The sequence below is a fragment of the Neolamprologus multifasciatus genome, chromosome 19 (genome assembly GCF_963576455.1).
Source record: "Neolamprologus multifasciatus chromosome 19, fNeoMul1.2, whole genome shotgun sequence".
In the NCBI taxonomy this organism is placed as follows: domain Eukaryota; kingdom Metazoa; phylum Chordata; class Actinopteri; order Cichliformes; family Cichlidae; genus Neolamprologus; species Neolamprologus multifasciatus.
The window spans coordinates 18,032,669-18,057,864 of NC_140457.1; the positions used below are offsets into that span (position 1 = coordinate 18,032,669).

The 25,196-nt window shown below is 40.5% G+C and overlaps 1 protein-coding gene across 3 annotated transcripts in view; it reads right to left on the bottom strand.

Moving 5' to 3' along the window:
- The window catches only part of grhl1 (grainyhead-like transcription factor 1), a 16,536-nt gene extending 1,344 nt beyond the window's left edge, over nucleotides 1-15,192 (bottom strand). Inside the window, exons 1-15 of one of the 3 annotated variants that reach the window (XM_085143463.1) lie at nucleotides 15,013-15,192; nucleotides 12,711-12,900; nucleotides 12,362-12,435; nucleotides 11,674-11,807; nucleotides 11,336-11,568; nucleotides 10,634-10,716; nucleotides 10,199-10,352; nucleotides 9,760-9,871; nucleotides 9,249-9,343; nucleotides 5,767-6,010; nucleotides 5,170-5,297; nucleotides 3,490-3,518; nucleotides 3,175-3,260; nucleotides 1,653-1,738; nucleotides 1,158-1,222 (exon numbers count right to left, since the gene is read on the bottom strand). In XM_085143463.1, the coding sequence (XP_084999589.1) occupies nucleotides 1,158-1,222; nucleotides 1,653-1,738; nucleotides 3,175-3,260; nucleotides 3,490-3,518; nucleotides 5,170-5,297; nucleotides 5,767-6,010; nucleotides 9,249-9,343; nucleotides 9,760-9,871; nucleotides 10,199-10,352; nucleotides 10,634-10,716; nucleotides 11,336-11,568; nucleotides 11,674-11,807; nucleotides 12,362-12,435; nucleotides 12,711-12,900; nucleotides 15,013-15,032 (1,733 nt within the window). In that variant the 5' untranslated portion in view covers nucleotides 15,033-15,192. Of the gene's footprint in view, nucleotides 1-1,157; nucleotides 1,223-1,652; nucleotides 1,739-3,174; nucleotides 3,261-3,489; nucleotides 3,519-5,169; nucleotides 5,298-5,766; nucleotides 6,011-9,248; nucleotides 9,344-9,759; nucleotides 9,872-10,198; nucleotides 10,353-10,633; nucleotides 10,717-11,335; nucleotides 11,569-11,673; nucleotides 11,808-12,361; nucleotides 12,436-12,710; nucleotides 12,904-14,731; nucleotides 14,988-15,012 lie in introns of those variants that run through there. The other 2 variants (XM_085143462.1, XM_085143464.1) reach the window with 2 other exon arrangements.
- Between the last annotated feature and the right edge of the window lie 10,004 nt (nucleotides 15,193-25,196).

The window sequence follows — 25,196 nt, forward strand, 5'->3', positions numbered from 1 at the left end:
TTTAATATTATGAATTATCGTGACATATATGTAATTTTGCAGTGGTACATATTCATATGAATCATAGCCAAAGTTTTAAATAAGTCAGTGTATCCACAAATAATCCATATGAGCCAAAAACATGGGCTTCAGTATGATCCAAACAAATCATTTCAGACAGCTTTTTCTACTCTTAGCTCTGTATGACATCAGTGACAGGGGAAATACTTAATATGGTCATTTAGGCTCAGTAACCCCTCCCACCTACTTTCTTTCAAAGAGAAGACAGCTGTTTTTTAAGGGAAGTGAAAAGACTGATTTTTTGCTTCACATAATGGCCCAGTATACAATAAATACACAAAAACTGTGACTCATGCAAAGCTACTCTAATGGAGTTCAAGAATAAAGACATGGAGCTGGAAAGGGGCATATTAGAAAGCATTAAGTTTGGGCGCGTGCAGGACTAACTATGCCAGAGCCACCAGCTGGTTAGCTTAGCATAAACACTTTCACCCATTATATAAGTGTAATTCTTCTAAGGCATGTGCATATTTCCTCCCAGGTCATGATTACCTCATCTGCATGTGCTAATTGCTGATTGGTCAATTAATCCCCAAGTTTACCGTTACTTTATGTGTGAGGAGAACCCGTTGTGATTTAATTATAATAGTGCTGTTAGCATTAATCTTGTTAAAATGACATTAACGTGAGTTAGCGTGGATCGCCCCGTGCTGCACGGCGTCAACACATTAACGAGCTAACCGCAGTAACGTGTTGACGCTGTGCAACCCAATGCACGGGGCGATCCGCGCTAACTCGCTAACAGAGATTTACTGCATTAGTGCGGTTGTGGCGTTAACGTCATTTTAACAAGATTAACGGTGACAGCGCTAAATTATATATATTATTATAATATAAATATATTTTGTTATAACTTATATGATATAATATATATAAAATAATTTGATGTAAAAGGATAAAGCCAATCATTAGTCTAGAAATACAATGGAAAAATATGATTGGTTATAACTAAATGATCTATTTAGTTCAGTAAAGCACCAAGAAATATAGAAATACATTTTATGAATTTTGTATTAATTTGTTCATGGATAACAGATTTCCTCCTTCACAAAGTTTCAAACATAGTGTGGAAATGTGATAAACATGTATACACTCACCCTTTCTTGCACTTCTTGTAGACCTTTCCAACCTTATCATAAGGCAGTTCATACTTCTCCGAAATCTGGTTGGAAAAAAACAAAACAAACACAGAAGCTTTAGGGCTGTCAAGAAAATCAGTTTTAAATCTAATCTTTCCAAAACACCTCTACTACCTGTTATCTCACCCACTCCACATAAGTACTCCATTACTAATATCCATGACCTTCGCACTCTTTTTCATCTTTTTAAACTCGATGACCCCTGAAGTACCCATTCCACTTTTTTCCCAGGACATTTCCACATTCCATGTCTTTTCTAAATCTTTTCCCCTAACCCTCCCCTCCATTAACACCTTTTTGCCCCTGTGCAATTCTAAAAAACACATTTTTCTTTTTTCCCCAATCGCTACTTTGCATGATTCCTGTGTTAGTGGCTCATCAAAGCTTAGATGATGCAAGAAACTGTTTGCTAGTACAATCCATAGCTAGTTCGGTGAACTGAGGACAACTTACAGCTTCCACCAGGCCTTTCAGCGTGGGATTCTTCAGCATGAGGGCATCAAACACCTCGTCTGTTTCCTTGCGCACGTACAGCAGGACTGTGTGGTGAAAAAAGAGAGAGGAGGCAAGCAGGCGTCAAAGAAAAGCATGCACGCTCATGGACTGAACACAAACACAAATTCAACCTCAGACAAATGTCAGCGGGAGTCATAAAAGGGTTTATCTGCGTCAGACCAGACTTCTTTACTGATGCTTTGGTACATTTGTGTGGGTTTGAGGATTTGGGGTTTTACCACATCTCCAAATGACTTTCAGAGTGGTGAAGCTGCATGCATATATGTACACATATGCCTTGAGCCATTAATACATTTGCAGCTATACTATATATAACACTGCAAGCCATCTCTCTGCTAGACTGCAGAAGAACATGCAGAGATCTCAGATAGAGCACTCCTAGAAGGTTCACTGATACTACACTAGATCAGGTTCCAACTGATTTTTAAGACAATTAAAAAATAATAGAATCTGCTGCTGTAATCTGAGTATGTGGCTAATTTATCTACTTCGTTATGTGGACTAAAAACAAACAAGACAGGGGAAACTGAGAGATGCTTTTATGATGATATTTGGCAAGCCAGATTTACACATTGTGGTCTGAAGTAGCCAAACATAATGACAGATTTCAGTTTGAGGAGCCTGCACAGGAGCTGACTGACTACTCTCTACGTCACTGAGACATCAAGTTCTCAAAGCTTCCAGTTTTACAACAAGGAAAAACACGACTGCTGTGGAAAGGTAGTAAATCTTGCCACAACAGTAAGCCAGTACAGAAGGGTTTGTACCACTTGCAGTGTTACAGCACCTTCTAAATGTAGTTACTTCCACTTTTCTGCCTTGTGTCCCCTTGAAATAAAGCAGCATGTTTAAAGACCACAGAAGAGAAAAAAAGTGTCCAGTTATTGATGAAATTATTTTGAAAAAACATGCAATCGGTGACTCCTTCCTCCCCTCTCTGTGGTTAACATCCTTCCGCAAGAATGTATTTAACAAGGTCAAGCGTGGCTTTGTGAAGGTACCAGAGGTGCATTTGTGCAGAAGCACTTTGAAGCAGGCCTGAATGTTTAAAACATTCCTCCCTAAGCTACAAAATATTTCAAAACATGCATTTACAGATTTGTAATGTATTGAAAATTGTAGTGTCTTTGAATGGGATAGGTGGTGAAGGGCAAATGCTTGTTTGCATAGATGTCTGCATGCACGCAGTGATCTGTGGTATTTCGTTGGGTCAGTGGAGGGCTGGGGCACGTGTATATGTTGAAAGACCTGGAATTATCACATGGCCCAGAGAGAGAGAGAGAGAGCAAGAGAGAGTGTGTGCGTGTTTGTGTCTTTGGAGCTACAGGCGCTGACCGCAGCAAACACAGACGGACACGCATGTGCACACGCAGCCGCACAGGGGAGCATCACTCAAAGGCTGCTGATTAGAACATGAGCAGTGTGGACATTGCACTACAGCAGCAAACACACGTAGTACCTTTCTTTGCTTCCTCCACTCTCGGCAGCTTATTTTGGGGTGAACCGAACTCGTCGTCATTGAAGGGTAATCTCTTCATGCCCGAGCTGTGGTTGAAACACACACGCACACAAACAGCTGCTTAAATGGTCTCAACAACCGGCTGGCAGGCCATAAAGCACGAGCACAGACAAAAAAGCTCACGTACATTTCCTAGAAACCGCAACCCTGTATGCATTTTACTGGGAAGTGTCAAAGGTCACGGCAATTCAAAGCTACCATGAAGCAAATGTGAAATTAGGGTGGGGTGGGGTGGGGGGGCTTAAGTGAACTCACCTGTCTTCTCCATCATCTGTGGAGAAGGGCTGCAAAACAGAGAGAGAAAAATAAGAATTTCACTCAAATGCAACATAAAGGTTACAAACCATATACAGCATCTCACAATACATTTATTTGCATTATAGTTAATTGTTATCAAATATTTATGATGATTTGTGAAGTTAAAATATATCCAAACACGTTTTTAACCAATTTCCTGCATTCCGCAGGCTGCAGTTGAAACTTTTCACGTTACTCTTCATGGTAGTGGCTAAATCAGTCAACTAGGCCAAAGGTAAAGTCAACAGCCGAGTCCAAATAGTTTCCTGTGTTGCCCCATTTATTCTTCCTTTATCACTGAGAATTGGAACTGGTCAGCGTAAACCAGTCTGTACAGCTGTGGACGGTGAAATGCAGGTCGGGTGGACTGACAGGACTCACTGGTATCTTGTGGCTCACGCAAACTGCACTCCTTGTTATCTTATTAGCGCGCGCGTGAAATACCAAATATCGATAACTGTCATTATTTATCTATCACCCGATTGAATAAATTTGACTGCAAAATGTGAGAATAAAGTAGAACTTGTCCATTTAGTCTCAAACACATCAACTTAATGCCTTCAGATTGCAGGCTCTTAATAAATATTAGAGTTTGTTTTATCATATAAAACAAAGTAAAAAAGCAGATCCTCTGATTTAAAATGATCCAACTCTTTTTTTTTTTTTGGTAATTCCTGGAAGGCCGTTGTTTTTCTAGCCTTTCGCCCTTTGACTGTATCGATTTTCTATTCTGAGAGGAAAATCAGCAAACCCGTTGGTTATCAAAAACTGATAGCGAGGCTGCAGAGAGTTCGGTCAGGTTCAATGTCAAAGGCATCCCCAAAAATAACCAACCTCCTGTCTCTTCCTCTGCTTTCCTGGTATTAATGTAAACGTCACATGCACGAGAGAAGGGGGAGGGGTGGGGTGGGGTGTTGGTGTCCTACTTGCATCATTTACCAACAGGGGGCAGTCAAAGCTCACACCTAGTGGAATTTCTCAAAAACAGTATCCTTTGCCCGGTAAACTCATGTGAGCACGTCAGGTGTGCATGCTTCGCCGTGTGACATGCTCATCTTGAAAGTGCCATGTGACGTGTTCACTGTGGCAGAGCTCAGAGTCCAGTTCTAAAGAAGAGGCGCTCCTTCCATTTAAAACTCATAAAAAAGCCAGATAACCTGCATGCAGAGTTCAGGTAAACTCCTATATATCTCCTCATCCTCTGCAACATGTTTCCACAAACCGACAGGAAAACTGCACTCCTCTCTCCCTGTGCACCAAGTCTATTTTTTGCTCTGAGCATATGAACACATAAATCAAGGTGGTTGTACGCCGGTTTGTTTTGAGTCACTGATAAATGAATCATGGTGTGAGTTACCAGTTTGAAACCTAGCCATCAGTATGTAGGACTTGTATCAAAGCTCAAAACCAGAACTCTCTGTTCTTGCCAACTAGCAAGCAGGCAGGTCACCTCAACTCAGCTGGCAGCCGAGTGGGCGGAAGCTGAAAAACAAACTGTTTATGGACCACCTAAGATGCTACGAATGTTGCAACAGACACGTTTGTGCTTTGGGAATGGCAGAGAAACATACAGTTTTCAGTGGTGGCCTAAAAGAAAAAAAAAGAAGAAAAGGTTTTGCGGCTTTGATCGGCACTCACGTGACGTTGGAAGGTGGAGAAATGAATGTCGGGAATGAAGAGGACAGGCTGGGTCTCGAGATCAGTCATCATCTTAAAGATGGTCACATCGTTACGTTTCTGGAGCATTGGTGCTTTCACGTCTGCAACTTTGAGGGGAGGACAGCAGGAAGCAATTTAATATTCATGCAGTAGGATGAAGTCAAACATAACACGACATGAGTGAAACAAGGTTTGATTGAATACATGTTTGCTGAAAGTTATCCAGCAAACGCAGAGGAAAACCTCCTGGACACATGAGGACCACATTTACTCTTGTCTTTGCTCTATTCTGGTTTCCAGTATTAGAGCGTAGTTATAGTGAAGTTGTAGCGTAGTTTTCAAAATAAAAATGCTTAGCTGAAGCAAGCTGAAACATGCTGCAGAGCTCAGAGGAACTACAGCTTCAGGGGGTAAACACACTAAGGGGATGTTTTCATCTACATACAGGAAATCATTTTAAACAAATACACGTGTCAGGGCGACTTGAAGGGAAAATTGATCGTACTGTGGAAGCCTCTGGTCATTTTAGTAATGATATGTTGTAGCTGATTATCCTAAAACTTAAAAGCAACTTACAAGCCAGCCCAGGGTTTAGGTCGACAACTTTCCCTTTCCTGCGGGACTGTTTCCTCTCCTCATCTCGGATCTTCCTCTCGGCGCCTTTGTCGCAGAAGACTTTGATCTGGCAGTAGGCACGGTGGATGGGCTTGTTGCTGCGGTTGTTGTAACTGTAAGTGTCGATCTGCAGATTCAGGGGAAGACCCTTCACCCCTTTCTGAGAGGAGAAGTCTGTGCTCAGACAGTTGACGGAGATGAAGATCTGTGAGGGGAGGAGAGAGGAAGAAAGTTGAGGACCGAAGCAGACTAATGTACAACTTTAAACTTAAAAGTTTGTTTATTAAAGTAGAAACTGCTTCTTAATCATGAAGCCAATGCGATGACGTTTAGCTTTCAGGAAGGCCTTTTTGCAGCAGGTACCTCATAGTCAGGCCTCAGATGCTTTCAGTGTCTTTTGCTGGCCTCTTTTGGTGGGCTTTAGTAATTACATGCTCATTTTACTTCCCTTTGTCCTGGTTATTTGAAAACACACTCTAACTGTGTTAACACAACACACAATCAAGACAGGTTTAAAAATACCATATAGAAAAGTCTCAAGGGGAAAGTGCTTAACAAATTTATTAGATCACCACCAAATGTAAGGTTTCTGCCACACGTGTGCGTTTTCTTGTCTATATATATAATTTACTGTTTTACAAAAGAGCAGAACAATAGTAAAGTAAATCATTATTACGCTCGGGTTATTTCTGACTTCTCAGAGAAGTCCAGTGTTGAAATTTGGCTATAACCACCTGAACCATGTTCAGTGAATTTCATAGATTTTAGTTTGAATTGATTTAATTAATTTGTTAAGCAGTGTACAAATAACTATAGTCTTTGTCGTTCATTTGGTGTATTCCACAAATGAAGACATTTAACAGTCTTTAATGGTCCTTAATGGTCAACAACTATATTTTAAATGTTAAGGATGTCACGATCCTGGGTCTTATGACCCAGTGTTTTGAGTTTTAGTTCTTTTGATGTTTATAGTGTTTGTTTAAGCTTATTAGGTTTCTTATGTTTATTTGCTTATTAGCTCCCTCTTGTGTTTTCAACCCCTGTGAAGTCTCCCTTGCCCTTCGTGTGTTTCATGTCTGTGTGTCTTATGTTGTCATGTCTGCCTCTCATGTGTCCTGTTTTATTTTGAAGAGATCTTGTGTTCCTGTGTTCATCGTGTTTAGTTTTACTCTTCCACTGTGACATCGTTATGTTCATGTGTGTCAGCTGTCCCCCATGTGTTCCCACTTCTCTCATTAGCCTCCTGTGTGTATTTAGTCTGTGCGTTCTCATTCAGTCTTTGTCGGATTGTCTGTGTTGTTCCCATGTCAAGTCCTGCGTTCAGGTTTTCATATATATATAGATATGCGCTCATCTTCATTGCCATGTTTAGAGTTTTGTTTGTTTTTCTGCCAGGATTTTTCATAGTTCGTGCTTCCTTTCTAGTTTACCCAGTTTAGGTTATTGCTTAGTTTGCATTGTTTTTGCCCTTTTATTTTGTACTGTTCTGTCTGCCTTAATAAACAGCTCATCAGTTAAGTTTGAGTTTTAGAATGTCTGCACCTGGGTCCACTCTTCACACTCCACGCAGTTTGCCTCGGCAAACTGTGACAAAGGAAAAAGTCTGTTTGGAGCAGAAACATTTTATACATCATTTTATATCCATAAAACCTAATTGGGGACAATAATTAATAATTAATTTAAAAATTCACACACACTAAAGAAATACCAGGTGTTACTTTGAATCCAAATCATTCAATATAATGTCTTATAGTATTTAAAATGTAACCAGTTGGTAAAGCTGCACTTAATAAATCGATGAACTCGACTTGATAACAAAAGTACTTTTAAAGAGAACTGATGCAGCGTCACAAGCTTTTCCATAGAGCATGTTACTGTGGATGATCTAATACTCTTTCTTCCTTTCTTGAGGTGTTTCAATCAAAAACAACCACACACATGCCGACAGTTTTGATGTTGGTGCTGTTTTGATGTAAATATACTAAAACTATATGATTTGCAACCTTGATTTGATATTGTAAAGCCTTACATAACTTTTGCCTTTGTTCCTCATCTTATAACTTTTATTACCCCCATGATCACAGGACTATATAAGGGTTACATATACACTTTGATATATGCACATATACTGCTATGCAATCAGCCCAAGGGCAAACCACACACATACAGGTACTTCCTCTAACGGACTTCTCACCTTAACACACTCCAAGTTTAACTAATACAACCAAACGATTAAACTCCTAATTATATCCTGAAATCCCATCAGCATGTAAAATAACCTCACTTCCCAAGGTCAGAAACCCAAACTGATCCTCTCAGACATCCATCCAAAGACACACACGCCAAACACCTTCATCTGTAACCAAACACCTCGCTGATGAGATGCTCAAACAATGTGGCTGGGCGGTTATACAAATGGTGAAGTAACAAAAACACACAAGGATGAACATCCTATGAATGCATGCCACAAGTCATGAGACAGTTAGACCCACATCCTGGTATGCAAGCGTGAGTGTGTGTATAAGTGTGTGTGTGCCTAGGAAGGTCTGTTCATGTGACTTTATTTATCCAAAGTGTAGCCTAAAGAAAAGTACGCCGGTGATGAGCGGCAGCGCCGTGTTGTCTCTTTGTCTGTTTGCCAGCTCGTCAGTAGTCTTCCATCTCAGGCCGAGAGCAGAGCAGAGCCACGGGGCAGCACGAGGGTTGGGAACAAAGAAAGAAACAATCACGAGTGGAGTCGAGGACAGGAGCTCCTCCTTTGTGACGAATTTTATTTGACAACTGTCCCATCTGGTCACCTCCCCTCCCAATGAGTTTCCTCATTCCTGCACTCTTTGTTGTCATGTCCAAAAATACCTAAACATGCGGCATCACAATAAGGGTGACAGGCAGGTTGGACCAGTCAAGAATATAAGAACAGAGTGTAGGAATAACTCTCTCTTTCACACACACACACACACACACACACACCTCTGTGTTTTTACACAACCTGAGTAACCACACAGGAGAGGAGTGACTGCGACATGACCGCATCCTCACTCTTCTTTTTTAAAACCACTAATTATATTTAACAACTGTTTTTGGGGGGATCAAAGTGAGCAAAGGGGATGACGATCACCCATAAAGGGGACTCGGCACCTGACACTGTCATTCAGGCACGGGGCCTTAACAAACAAACAAAAAGAAAAGGAGGACTATTTTTAGGTGTCTAAGTTTGTTGTTGTTAAAAGGTCAAGCCTCATATTTAAACGTTCCAGACCAGGAAGTACGCGGAAGCCTCGGATCACCGGTGATCCTGAGAACCAAACACTGTTCTTGTTTTGACAGGAACACTGAAGTGCAAACAGTGAACTGTCATGTTTGATGTCAGCGGGGGTGTCAGGCAGCCGTGTACCTGTGAAGGTGTGGATGTGGGTGTGGATGCGTTCAGTCCACTGACTTACTTTGGCCTCCTCGTTTGTGTCCCAGGTGAAGGAAATGGCGTTATATGAAATCTCCTCAATGTTGCCGATGGTGTTGAAGCTTTCCTTGTAGTCAGCTGGGGCAACAGATGTTGGTTATTAATAAATGATGTATTGAAAGCATATTAACTGCTTTATGCTGAGTCTAAAAAGAAATTAGCCCATTTAAATAAATATAAATAAATATAAATAAATGATAAAAAAAAACAAAACAGAAAAAGTAAGAAAGGTAAGGTAACTTCAACATATGCTGAGATTTATGAAAGTTACAGACTAATAGTAATCCATCAAAAGCAAAATGAGCTGTCACAATCAAACAACACAACTTTTCCTGCTAAGCTGTGCTTGCAAACAGCTGCTTGAGTGTGCAGACAGATGAGGATTAGCGTGTCCGCTATGTCTCCACACTCAAACTGGTAGCGTGGCTTCTTTTTTTTGTTTGTTTTATTTCACGATGTGGTTTATTATGAAAATATCGTTTTTCAGAACTTACCGATGTCGAGGCACCTCTGTTTAGCCGTGTGCTGTCTGGAGTGCCAGTACTTCCAGTGTTTTAGCTGGTCGTCTCTGCACTTCTCCTCTCCAAACACCACCATCACCACGCTCTGAGGAAAAAAACATAAAGCACAGTGATAGCTTAATATGACTGTCAATAATCAGATTTTGCAATACACTTTCTCCTGTCTTCCTCCCTTCATCCCCAACCGGTCATGACAGATGGTTGCCCCACACTGAGGTTTCTTCCTGTTAAAACCGAGTTTTTCCTTCCCACTGTCGCCAAGTCCTTTGGGTTTCTCTGTATTTTGTAGGGTCTTTACTTTACAATATAAGGGACTTGAGACAACTGTATTTGTCATTTTTATATGAAAAAAACTGAATTGATCTGAAATGAATTATATGTCATTTCCTGTTTTTTAAGTGCTCTTTCTTACCCTGACTTTGGTGATGGGTTGCTGCAGGCCTTTGTTGTCAATCTCCCTGAGGGTGATGGGGTAAAATTGGCCCTTGTTGAGGTACGTCATTGTCCCGTCACCTGTCTTCTGACGCAGAGATTTGGATGCCTCGAGAGTGTACTCAAAATTATTCCTGAGACACACAAAAATAAGGGTCAAATCTAGTGAATACCATAAACAACAACGTGCTGCGTTAAAAAAAAATCTCTTCTGTAAACAAATCCGAGGAGACGAATGAAACAGCAGAGTAACACCTAGCGGGCTTTAAATATGTGCAGACTCTTGTGAGACACACAGACGGGAGTCTGGTGTCTCCCCTGTGACTGAGATGAATGAAGCCATTCTGCTGTGCCGTGTCAAAAGCTGAATGGCCGTGTGGAAGTTGGACGGTGGGCCGGCAGCAGGGCGACTTACCCCGGCACGGTGTCAAACTGAGTGTAGTCCTCGGGCGTCATGGAGGTCATCCGAAACTGGAGATCTCCTGGGAGGGAAAACACCTGAAGCGCAAAAAAGGAAAACAGAATCAAGCAAAGCATGGGAACAGGAAATAAAACAGCTAGTTTGCATAAATTTTAGATGATTTTCTTCAACTAGCAAACTGTGTAAGCAACTAGATGAACACTGTGTTTCATTCTAGTCATTTATTAGGCTAGGCTTTCTCTCATGAGGTATAACAGTTTGTTTTGGTGTTTTTTATTCCCCTTCATTTTGGTTTTTGTTTTAAAAAAATGGCTCTGTGGCCACCTCCACCCCCTCCTGTACAGGGGTTTTGTTGGCTTTTCTGAGGTAATTCCCCTCCAGGTTAAAAAGAGAAAGAGGAGAGAGAAAGGGCTTTGGCTATTGTAGGAGAAAAGTACAGCACTTTATTGTGTTGGTGAGACAATGGCATAATAACACACTGGCCACTATTTTGGCATGTTCAAATAAAACCAGGGAAGGTTGAGCCCACCGCTGGCTCCATGGGATCGGGTGAATATCCTATTGTCTGATGGGAGAGATCTGAGAGGGGAGAGGAGAGGAACGCGAAGGAGAAGGAGGAGGTGGGGTGGAGGGGGTGCTGGGAGAGCATTAGCAGGGTTTTGATGGGGGGGGGGGGGGGGGCATCGAAACACTCACTTCCTGGGAACCATCCTTAAAGCTCTCGGGAAAGGTGGAGTCAGGGGGCGTACGAGCCTGGGTGCCAGGGCTGAAATGGACCGCGTTGTGGGTGAGCTGGCGGTCAAAGACGCCCACGTGGCCCTCCGTTTCGCTGCAGTTGTTTGGCACAGTCACCGAGAAGCCGTGGGTGGGCACCTCTGTCTTGATAGTCTGGTTTGGCACGGTGGCAATGGAAACTGTGACAGTAGTATCTGAACAAACAAAACAAAGCAAAAAACCCCAAAACAGTTAACTGATCGTCAGGTTTCTAAATTTTTCCGTTTTGTTTCTGTTTGTGTTGCTGAATCAGAGCAGACCTGGTGAAGAAAAGTGGGCTCTCTTGTCCGGGCCCAGCTGAAGAATATTGAAGGGAGGCTTGAGTACCGGGATCCTGTTTTCCATACTGGCTTCCTGGAGTTGGACTATGGAGTGTCCAGCCTGGATCTGGTGCCTGTGACAAAGTAGAAGTGCACATAAATTTTAGATCTCCAATGCAATACATCATTGCTTTGATAAACCTTGAAACAATGGGTTATTTATATGATATGTTTTTCTGCTTCTCCCTTTTCTCAACCCTGGGTTTCACCTTTGGTGTTGCAATGCCTGAGAACTGATTAACGATCCATTGATAACACAAAGGAATTTGTACACCGGACATTTTCCTTCCTTTTTTGAGTTTTTAAAGTTGTCTTCTATGACACTTGGAGCAGCTATTTTAGTACGCCTGACTAAAGCAGCAAAAGAAATCCTAATGTCAATGAAGCTACCTGATTAGATTAGATGAGTAAAACCCTGCTTCCACTGAATAATCATTTTTCCTTGCTGCTCTGGAGAAAACAGGTGCACCCCTGAGGATAAATGTGCATACAGTTTTTAAATAGAATTTAAAAATCATATCACAAGAGCTTGAATCTCTCTCTCGCTCTCTTGTTTTCCTGCTGTTGCCCTCTGCTGTGCTTTTATTTTTAAAGGGGGAGGTGGTACGCGGAGAGGACTGCCGCTTACCTTTTGTTGGGATCCACATCAGAGACCAGTGTGTCTGTCTTGGGCTGGTGTATTGTTCTCTTTTCCCTGGGCACCTGTATACGAGAGTAAACACAGCCGCTCAGCGTCTGACCACATCACATCTAACAGACTGGGTCATCCTGCTGTTTGTAGGCATAGTTAGATCAGTTACATGACATAATGTAGACTCTGTCTCACAGATGTTACTTAATGATCAGATGTCACTAAGGGTGAGGATCACAGAGGGAAAGTTTGCAAGAATCTGGCAACTATTCCTCCAGTATGTGATTTTGCACTACTCCTCATAGAATGAGGGGAGAAACTATTCCTGCTGAGCTTTTCCTGATACCTTATAGTAGTCGTAGAGCAAGCCCAGAGCTGCGGCACTATCCTCGTCTCCATTTATGCTCATCATCGCCTTGGTGGCAGCTGTCAGCGGGTTCTCCAGAAAAGATTTCCAGGCTTCATCCTCTGTGGTGAAAGAGCGACGCTGGCCGCCATAACCCGGCTCGTTCTGGAGAACCAGGACCGCACGTTTACTGCTAAAAGGGGGAGAGTGTGTGCTTTAGTTACCGGATACAAAGCAGTTAATGACATGAAATAAAAGCCATGGATGTGCGCAGCAAAAGGGAAGAGCCGTCTATACTAGAAGGGATTCATCTCCTGTTATGGACTTATTTTCCACACTGACTCCATATAAGCTCTCCAGACTGGGACCTGAAATCTCAGTGTCGCTCAAAACAGACAAACAGGTTATAAGAGCGACAGATCACCCATGTAGATGTTTTTTTCCATCTGCAGGACCAGTCAGTCAGGCTTTTCGAGGATTGTGCAACAAATCTCTGCCGCCGAACCACAGAGGCAGAAGGTGTATCGAGAAAAAGATGCTCTACAGGATCGTCCAGTGTAACGACTCTAGTTCGGGGATCACTCATTGGTTGAGAAGCCGCCCGCATGTGACGCATCTGACCCGGCTGCATTCCTGTGCTGTGCTTGCAAACGAACTTGTTTGTGACAAATAATCATGAGATTTTAACGCTCAGTCGCCGCCTGCCTCACGCTCCTTCTCTTCCTCTTCAAAATTCAACATCACCTTGGTATGCTGTGCACAGTGTGCAAGCTTAAGCTATTTGAACCTGGGTGCATTACATTTAAAGTAAAACAAAAACGCCTCTGCGTGTATGAAACGGCTGATGATGAGCCTGCGACGTTTGCACTGAAGTCACCTGTTTACAGTAAATTTTAATGTTTACACAGCTTCTGTTTGCTGAGACGCGTTAAGCCCCAGTCAGAGTAAAGTCATTAATGGAGCTCTTGTTATTAAAGTTTCATCCACAAACTTCGGAAACCGCATATATCCCCTCTTCAGCCATCCCGCAACCACATCCAACAAAGTAATTATTATAAAGTGTGAACGGACTGGATCAGTTTCCCTGTTGAGTATCTACAACAAATACAACTTTTTTGTCTCCCAGTGGTCAGAGAAAGTGATAATTAGTAACCCTATATCTAAACGCAACCTGATATAATCCATTATGTGTTGGCTATAAAAAATATATCTAAGGTAAGGCAATATAAGCCATTATTTACTAAAACAATGAAGAGTCTGATTGTTGATCAGGCAAAAATTACACTGAGATGTCAAGAAATAAAGTGAGTAAGGCAGCATGAGTCCAGACTTCTGTCACTTTAATGTAGAGGAGCAGTAAAAAACAAAACAAAAAAACCACTACTTTTTTGGACATTCAGAGAAAAGAGCTTTAATCCCTCATTTTAAATTAAAAAAACTAAACAAAACACACAGCAGTGTAGAGTAAAATCCATGAAAACCTCAGATAGCCCTGTACTCGCTTGTCTATGTTAGTCGTGGGGCCAACGCCTAGCAGGTGTACGATTTCACTCCCCTCAAATGTCTCCTTGTCACTGCCCTCAACCCCCCCCCCCCCACACACACACACAGAATACAGAATATATCTCAAACTAAACATTTATATATCTGAAAAACATTGATTTATTTTTATTATTATTTTTTTAAAGCTCTATCTTCCATTAAAACTCTTTTACACCTGTGCAGAGGCAGTTTTCCTTGGCTGACACCTTGCTGCCGGAGACTTGTGCCTATTCCTGAGCAAACATCATTTCTACTATCCACATAACAGTTAAAGCTTAAGGCAAAATCAAACAACCGCCCATCTCTACTCCGGGACGGCTCTTATTCCAACAGTCGCCTCCAGCTCGCACGACAGGTGGAGGTACACCTGTACAGGCTCGAACATGACAGGTGAAACGAGCGGAGTTACAACACCATGGGAAACTATGAGACTACACCAACTCCCCGCTTGGCAACCAGCTGTAACAGAGCACACTTACCCTTTTAAAAGGAGCTATAATGATCGTAGAATAGGCTCATGCTTATATGCGACACGAATATCAGGACACGATTTTGAGAAAAATACAGAAGGCTGCAGCTGCAGGTCACAGTGTGACCTCGGCTTTTGAAAAATCCGTCAGTGCAATGAATTTATTTGTTTAAAAAAAATAAATTGCAAAAATAATCAGAAAATCCACAAAAGCAATTAAAGTCAGTATTACAAGCTTATAGTGTCAACATGCTCGTTGTGCGGGCTAACAGAGGAGTCAGGACAACTTACTTGTCATGCTCCTGTGACATCTCGGTCGGTCGAACTGGACTTTCTAGTTGGTACTGAAAATCCGATCCGTCTTCTTTACCACCCTGGAAAACTCCGCTGCTAACACTGGATAAGGGCCACGGCAACAAACAAGGTGTCCCCTCCTGAGAGAACGGGTTTTGTCGGCTTTTCTCGCTTTTTGGAGCAATGCTTAGAAATTAAGGCCGGTTTTACCTGTGACAAGGACGCGGATTGGATTACAGGTGGACGGGAGGCGGGGTCTTACTGTCAATTGCCCTTGCCGGGCTTGTGATTGGCTCACCTGATGGCCTAACTGCAGCTGTAGGGTGAGTTTGGAGAAAGCAGTGGTAAAACTGGGTTTTAAAAGCTGTGATTTTATCATATTGGAATATTAAATGAGAAATATATTCCCCCTACCCCTAAAAAAGGCCAGTGCGAAATTTATTGGGATGACTTAAAAATTAAAATGATTTACAAAAAAAAAAGAAAAAAAAAAAGAAAGTCTTTGATGATTACAGTCACTAAGGAAATATTCACTATTTGTACACACCTGCAGGCTTCATAGATGTCACTATGTGGGAGTTACTATGATGGAGATTATTGTGGCAGAAAGACCCGATTCACTTCACAAAGACATGAACAAACGCACTCTTTTAAAGTCTACACCGATAACTCCTGTATAACATGGTAATGAGACGTTTAGTAAACTAATAACGTAATTCACTGATAAATGAACAGCATGCTGTGGATAAGTGGAGACCTGTTTTTATGAGCATGAACTCAATTCAAAGGCGACAAATTAAAGGAGAACTCTCTGTCTCTGTATGGTGGCTCTGTGAGTTTTTTGATAACTTGGGTCTTCCTGGAAATCCTTTGCTATCCTACATGATGCTGTGGGAATTCTTTGTCATTGTTATTTATTTCCTCGGTGTTTTGTGTTAAGCTGTTGGCCAACATGCTGTTGGCTGTTGTCTGTGCTTGCATTGAAAATGTGCATATGAGTATGACTAAGTAATGCAGCTCAAATCTATCTATGGGTACAAATAAAATAATCTAACCTCATCTAACCTAACTTGTGCCCTTAGAGCAGGGGTGAGCCATTCATTCACTAACTGTAAACACTTCTCTTATTAGTGTCAGTTTATAAAGACTTGATGTTAATTGAGTTCAGATTATAGGTGCGACCGTCCACAACAGTCCCAGATTCTCATGCAGCCCCTTGGGAAATTTAATTGCCCACACCTGCCACCTCTTCTTCATCTAAGGGATTTCATTCATGTTGAACTATTTCAATCCTGATGGGATTCACCTCTTCCAGTATGACCTCCATCCATAAGGCTAAAGGAGTCCCTGAATGGTTTGGAAATTACCTGAATCATGTGGAATGGCCTGTGTGAAAATTTGGACCAACCTTTTAGCCAGCTGGCTCCAAGAAAGATGTTTGAGTGTCAGATTATTAGAATTTTGCAGCAATGATGCCAAGTCACACAGAAGCTGCTGTGACAACATTGTAAGAAGATAGTCTACACTATTTTTTTTGGGATGCACAGATATAGTAGTGAAACATGGGTATTGCCAATATCGGACCTGCTATTGAACGATATCAACAAAAAAGATGCCATCTACTGACATATATATATATATATATATATATATATATATATATATATATATATATATATATATATATATATATATATATATATATATATATATATATACCTGTGCTGTCAAATTTATGAATAAGTGACCTGACAAATATCACAAGTGGTGTATCAGTGTGCCTGATATAAAACCATGTGTATCAGTATTTACTACATGAAACATCTTTGATGATTACAAAAGCTTACAGTAACCTGTCTTAATGCAATAAAACAAAATGATTAAACTGTAAAGCAAGTAAAGAATTATGCTTTGGGCTTTTTTGTGTCAGTTTCTGGCTATCTTGAAGGCAACAAGACACTGAATTTAATCATGGGACCCCTCACTCACCTAAACATATTCCCTCACATAGCTGGGGGCACTTTTTCCATTCTGTTTAACTGTAAGTACACCTTTCGTCCCACCTGTGTCTCTACTACTAGATGATGTTACAGAAGCTTGTTTACCTTCTTCCAGAGGACAGATAAGCATCAGTCTGCACAGCTGCAGGTAAGAAACAGGCAAATTATTCCCGAAAGCCACATCAAGAGTGCAAATAAAGTGATGACACCACTGAACCAAGAGCTTGGAATAGAAGCACACTAGCACTGGCAGTCACGCATAAAAGTTTGAATAAATTAGTGGTCATGTGTCTATATGGCACATTTAGGATTGTTTGATTGCCAATTGCTCTGCAATTAGCTGTGAGCTATGAGATGACTCTAAAACAAGCAAGATGAAAAGGGAGTCTGAGTGAAAACAAACAGCTTTGTTAGCAATAGAAGGGTCTTAAGAGATGCTATCAGTTATATTCAAAGTTTCCCCCTCACACAAACACTTACATAGAAACTCTCCAACGACCCCACCCCACCCACCTAGCCTAACTACTTACCGATCCCCCCACATCCCTGACACACTCCCATGCAGACACAACCTCCTGCTCCTGGATCCTGGTGTACTGTTTATTTATCCCAATGGAAGGACACCTGCTTCTGTTGGTGCTTATTTGTGTTTGCATTGAGGACATGGGATAGTAGAATAAGGGAGGGATGTGAGGATGTGTGTGTGTGTGTGTGTGTGTGTGTGTGTGTGTGTGTGTGTGTGTGTGTGTGTGTGTGTGTGTGTGTGTGTGTGTGTGTGTGTGTGTGTGTGTGTGTGTGTGGTGCTTTGTGTGTCTGAGAGGGGAGGCTGGGAACATGTGGCTGCGCTGTTGATGGTAGCTGCCGCTTGATGCTGACTTGACAGAGCACATACAGGGAAAACACATCAAAGACAGCAGAATGTGGATCAAAGCACAGGTTCAGACATGAGAAAAGACCTGCTGAATCACTTTTGGGATGTAGAAGACACATTTCATCTGAACAACAGTGTAAAAGAACAAGCTTAAAAATGTGTTAAGAACTGCTGAAAGCTTTAAAGTGAACCGAATGTCTTTGAAACTTATTTTAGTTTTAATTTCGGGATGTCCAAATAAGCCTCTCCCACTTTACAATTCTCCTTTGATGCATCTTTTTGTCCCTCAGAGCGCCTGAAGGACAGTCAAAGGAGACTTTCTATAGCTTAATGCTTTGATTCAGAGCTGTTTGGTTTGTTTTTCTTTCTATCCAGACTTTTGAAAGTCCCTCTTTGTTTGAAAAAGAGATCTATGTCCACGCCACCAAAAAGCATCTCATACAACTTAAAGTTAATCACCTTCAAACAATGAGATTTAAATCAAATTTAACATTCCTGGGAGGACTTTAAGAAATCTGTTTGGTGACATTTCTGCAGTTATTTAAATTATCAATAGGCCTTTGTTTTCAGTGTGGTCCAGACAGGAAGGTGTGGGCTTAGTCGCTATGTAGTTCGATTCTTTTACTACATGACAACATCTGATGACGTGAGTCGAGTAGGTTATACATAAAAAACTTTCATGAATGGTGCATTTCTTTTCTTATGTTTACAACAAGAGCAGGAGTAACAAATCCTGTCCTCCTGCCTCCAAATAAAGCAGAACTTATTCTTGAAAAACATCTGATGTCTTCATTTTTTTTGCTTCAGATGAAGTGTAGACCTCCAAGTGATGCATATTTCCATTCAAAATTGTTCAGCCACCCCTCGTGTCTTTGTATTTTGCTTCCAAGGACCAAAACTTTCTTGTAATTTTTATGTAGTGGGCTTGAGCAACATTCCTCCAGGCTTTGTGAAGGTCTTTTAAAGGTTTTCTTTGGACATTGCCTGTTCTTCATTCATTTTTGCTCCAGTTCTTCCGGTGCCTGACAATTTCAGAGAAGTGTTTTTTTTGTTTTGTTTGTTGAGTCACTTAACTCTGACCTATAGGTCATTCAAGCATAAAAAGACACCTAACCTAAGGGATGAACCAGTGTTGTGTCGACACATAACAGAGAATTTAGCAAAGAAGCAATTTTGAATGATATCTTCAGACACTTTGTTACTAGCAGCCTGTCTCACAATTTGTTTCATTTTCTTTAGTAGAATTTCCAGTTAAACTGGCATAAAATTTTATTTTTCCATCAACAAGGTGATTCCTAAACAGCTGCAAACTTGTGTATCCTTAAAAAAATTGAAGAAACTGGACAAGCAGGGAAGGTAGGCCTAAAAACGATCTACAGCAGATGAACAGTATCTGAAAGTCCTTAAGAAATATTAAAAAAAAAAAAAAAAAAAAAAAAAGGCCTGACGCAGGACCTGAAGGCCTCAACAGTAATGTTCTCAGTGAAAGGGTGGCTGCCAAGAAGTCATTCTTAAGAAAGGGAAACAGGGAGAGGCTGAGGTATGTCAAATTACACAAGAACTGGACTGAAAATAAGCGCCTTATGGAGTGAGTTTGACACTATTGGTTCAAATTGTCATCAGTATGAACAGATGTCAGCAGAGAGGCTGTAGAGGATTGTCTACAGCCATCTGTAAAACACTGTGGAAGCTCTTTATTGGTTTGGGCCTCATTTCAGCCAGTGGTGTTGTGGATCTTGTAAAAACCGATGGAATTATAAACACAGAAAAATATAGCCATATTTTAATTTGATTGGTAATGGCTTCATTTTGGAGCATGACAATGATCCAGGACTCAGAGTTAATGATGCATTTGAAGTAAAAAACTGAAGACGTCAGATGTTTTCAGGATTAATTTCTGCTTTTTTGGAGCCGAGAAGACAGGATTTGTTACTCCTACTCTTCTCATAAACATAAGAAAATAAATGACAAGAAACGGATTAAAAAGCAGCCAACAGCTGGACAAGAGCTTTTGAACATCCTTCAGGAAGCCTGGAAAACTATTCCTGAAGACTGCTTATAGACATGAGAAGAAAACTTGCCTAAGAGAGTTCAGGCTGTGTTAAAGAATAAAAGTGGTCGCACAGACAGTCAAACTCTCTTAGAATTGAACAAACTCTGTTTTTATTTTGTGTGTACTGTATTTCCATGTATGTTAGCACATGTTTAACTGAATCACTATGTCTATTTCCAGTTTTCCTAACAACATCAAACTGTAATGATTGTAAATGTATCTATCTCTGTTTGTATGTTCCCTATCGCTTCCTAGGCAAGTGGAACACTCTTGATGAGATTTTGCATAAACACTGCCTATGGCACAGTGAGCACCAACATCTGTACGGCACATACAAATATTTTATAAAGAGCCCACGATTGTATATATTTGTGCACTTCACAGCTCAACTGAGCAGCAAATGAAATGTAATACTGAAAACATTTTTTAAGAGTATGATTAGGGTGACCAGGTGTCTCCTTGTCTCACGTTTAGAGAAAATGTCCCAGATTTTAACCCTGGTCAGCTCACATTGACTCTCATATAGAAATGTGTAGTTCATGAAGAAATGTGCCCGTCTATGGATGCAGCTCTGAAAGTGAATACAAAAGTGTACAAAGGCTTCAGCATCAGAACAATTGTATTCAAAAGACAATATAAATGTCCTGGATAGAAGTTTTATCACAATCCCAGACTCAGACTACCTCCCTGCATTAGTCTCATATTGGTCAACACGAGCACACTCTTTGCCCTACATGTAGCTTCTTAGAGTCTCGTCACCCAAATAACCGCAATCATGACTTTGTGTCACATAATTATGACTTCTTATGAAATACTGGGGAAGAATTTCAAATTTCTCCTATTTGGAATAGCACAAAAACTGAGCACTATCTTTGAACAGAAATATTTTTATTGTCCTCACATGGGCACAGGGGGCTTATTTTACACTTATTAAGCAGAATGAAGTAGAAATTGCAGGAAAGCCAAAAAGGAATGTTGCCATACCAGGATAGGGGCTCAGGATGTGAAGTTCTAATGGCTTAGATATCATATTTATGGCTTTGTGTCCCATAAAATATAGTACAATCCCATATTAATGAATTTTAATGGCTTGATGATCTAATGACATTTTCTCATAATTATGAGTTTAATTTCATGTGCCTAAAAATGAAGAAGTATAGTGCCCTAATTTTGACTGGCTTTCTTATTTTGATTACAAACTGTTTGAGTCAATTTTATTTATTTATTTATTTTAATAACTTTTTGCAGAAAAGAGCTTCCATAGAACCCACACCCAGGCCAGTCTTCTTGTAGTTGTTCAAAAGGCTGAGGCAAAGTGATGATGTCATGAGTGTTTGGGAGAGACAGAAACATAGAAAGAGTAGAAAAAAAAGACAGGCGGCCTAAATGCACCTTTAGTTTATTTTTTGGTGCAGTTTTCCAACAGTTTCCAACGACTTCAACTTGTCAGCACGCTCGTATCACCTGCCTGACAATGTGCCCACCGTTCACCAACCACTTTTTCCATCTTCCTCCCCTGTCATACCTCTCATCTTCGTAGTCGGTTGGTGTTTAACGCTATCCTAGCACACTCCAGGCACATAACTGGGATGGAAATCAGATGCAAATCCTTACCCCCTTTGTCCAGCATGTGAGTACTTGTCTGAGCAGGCGGCATTTCTAACTGTAGTGAGGTCCTACGGTAGAGGGTGTTATTATTGGTTAAACAGGTGGGCGACCCTTTGCGAACAATGAAACAGTGTTGTAATGTGTCTGAAGATCATTATCATTTTTGCTGGCTAAATGTTAACGGACGTATGCGTACACAGAGCTTTTCAGCACGGAAAGTGATGCGAGCCGCGTAAATCTATTTACACGTATTAAACTGGCGACAGATTAGTTTGACCTACAAATGTTATATTGACATTGTGGGATGGTCACCATGCCTATAAAACTGCAATCAGTCATTATTCAACGAGTTCTTGATTTAGGAGCTTTAAGTGAAGGACAGTTGGAGAGTCTGATGGAAACAGCGCAGTAATCTTTTATGCTGAGGTCGGGGTTAGATGGTATCACAATGTTTCCCACTGATTACAGTAAAAACAGCCATGAGGACTGAGGGCACAGCAGACCCGCATGCTGCTTCACGGCAACTAAAACACTTGCACTAATACTAAAAACACACACAGAGAAAGAGGGAAAGGAGCCGGTGTTTTTTCCGGGTGTTATGGGATTCTGGGATTCTTGATGATGTGTTTGTGTCTGTGTTTTGCTTCACAACACTGCGGATGTTTTAGCCCCGAGCTGCAGATATTAATGACCATTTAGACCTGTTGAAGAGACCCTTTTTCTTAATAACATCTGAATCCAGAGCACTTCACTGAGCTATACTTGTCATGAGAGGAGTTTGATCAATATGCATATATTATATATTATAAACATATATATATAAAGATTGCTTTGATATACGCATTCATTATGTACAGCTGTTACAGACCTCAATCAGATCCCTTCACTTTTGCCAACTTTATTGCCCTTTAACTTTGATTTTATCAGACTAATCTGAGTAATCCAAAGTAACAAAAATATTTGTTAAAAAATCATAAGGACACTTCATGTAATCCGTTTATAGAAGCTCTGTTATCAGCAGTTGCAGCTTTGAGTGTGTTTGTCTTTACAAGATTTGCGCGCATGGATTTGGAGAGATTATCTCTTTTTTTTTTTCTTTTCCAGATCATCTCAGTTTCTCTCAGAGTGACTGAAAATAGCACAGTGACATCTTCAGGAATTTGGATAAATTTGTCTGTTTAAGGTTCCTCCAGTGTGTAGTGGTTAGTGTAGTCACTTGGCAAGTGAAAGGTTGCTGGTTTGATTCCAGCCAGCGAGAAAAAAATCATTTTTTTTGGCATAAAACTGCTAAATCAAACATGTGGAGCTGTACAGTTTGTCTGAAGTCCAAAGACCTCCTGGGTTGTCAGAGGTGAACCATCTCCCATATCTCACAGCGCTGAGTTTCCTAAAAAATGAACTGTACATAACTGCATTTAATCCTGTGCTGAAAAGCAATGCAATAACACAAGCCTACTACCACCACAGTCATCAGATCACATGATCAGAGATCCCTGCTGCTCTCAGTCTTTTTATTAATGTTTCACCAACTCAGAGATAGCTGCTTTGAATAATTACTAAACAATAAAAAGTGAAGCCAAATCCTGATTTTTATCCATCTAAAATTGCCTTTACAACATTATGAAGCATCCAGATATAAGATTCAAGATTCTTTATTGTCATTATAAAGAAATATACAATGAAATTAAGTTGATCACACTTAATGAATATATAAAAATAAGAATAAAACATAAGTTATGCTATAAATAGAAATAATAACAATTAATTTAATTCATGCATACGCAGCATACATCACAATCTCCCAGTGTTTCCATCATGCAATACATTCATTGACCCTGTATGTATTGATAAAAAAGTCCATTATTGTACATTTAATGTCTCTCAAAGTGCACACTGTGATTTACTCCTGTACATGTATGTTTTGTATATGGGGGACTGTCCACGAAAGGTACCCAAGAATTTAAATGTCAACACTTTCTCCATCTTCTCCCCATTGATGCAGTTAGGTCAGTACATATTTGGGCTATTTTTATAATTTTGGTTCTGCTCATTACCACAATGAATAAAAGAATATGAATGAATTTTAAATGAAACAACTCAGATTCAGTTGAACTTTCAGACTTTCAGCTTTAATTCAGTGGGCTGAACAAAAAGGTTGCATAAAAATGTGAGCAACTAAAGCATTTCTAACACAAGCCTTTTACTTCAGGGCCTCAAAAGTAACTGGACAAATTAATTAACAGACAATAAAATATTAATTTCTAATGCTTGGTTGCAAATCCTTTGCTGGCAATGACAACCTGAAGTCTTGAACTCATGGACGTCACCAGATGCTGGGTTTCCTCCTTTTTAATGCTTTGCCTTTACTGCAGCAGATTTCAGTTGCTGTTTGTTTGTGGGCCTCTCTGTCTGAAGTTCAGAGTGAAATGCATGTTCAGTTGGGTTAAGATTTGGTGACTGACTCAGCCATTGGAGAATATTCCACTTCTTTGCTTTAATAAACTTCTTGGTTGCTTTGGCTGTATGCTTTTGGTCATTGTCCATCTGTCTTATGAAACGCATCCCAATCAATGAGTAGACAGTATGTCTACTGAACACCTCACAATTCATTTGGCTGCTTCTGTCCAGAGTCACATCATCAATAAACATTTGTGTCTCAGTGCCACTGGCAGCCATGCATGCCCAAACCATCACACTACCTCCGCCCTGTTTAACAGATGATGTCGTTTGCTTTGGATCGCGAGCTGTTCCACGCCTTCTCCATATTTGCATCCTTCTGGATTGTTTTTCAGGACTTGTGCTGGCTCTTTTAGAGTTTTTAGTCTAATCTAGCCTTTCTATACTTGAAGATTATGAGTGACTTTCACCTTGCGGGTGAGCCCTCTGTATTTACTTTCATGCAGTCTTCTCTTTATGGTAGATTTGGTAGACCCCTGCAGAGGGTTGTTCATGGTTGGCTAATGTTCAGGTGTTTCTCTTCACCATGGAAATGATTCTGTGATCATCCACCGCTGTTGTCTTCTGTGGACATCCAGGTCTTTTTGCTTTGCTGAGTTCCCCAGTGCTTTTTCTTTTCCTTCTCAGGATGTACCAAACTTTTGCCACTCCTTCTATTGCAGCATTTTCTCAGCTGGGCTTTTTATGTTTTCGCAACTTAAGGATGTCTTGTTTCACCTGAATCAAAAATCCTTTGACCGCGTGTTGTCTTTTAAGAGAAAAATCTTTCAAATGCAAGCACCACACCTCAAATAAACCCCAGACCTTTTGTCTGCCTAATTGACAATGACATAATGAAGGAATTGCCGACACCTGCCCATGAAATAACATTTGAGTTAATTGTCCAATTACTTTTTGGTTCCTTTAAAAACTGGGTGGCACATATTAAGTATCTGAAACTCATAAACCCTTCATCCAGTTTCAATATGGAAACCCTGAAATGAAAGCTGAGAGTCTACACATTATATCCATGTCCATTATATAACTATAATTGGAATATGTTTCAATGGACAGGTAAAAAAAACAAAACTTGTTCAGTGTCCATATATTATAATATATATATTATAATAACCTAACTGTATATATTGGTGCACGGACATTCAGCTTCCCCCTAAAGTCAATAATAATTTATTTTGCCTTTTTGAAGTGTAAG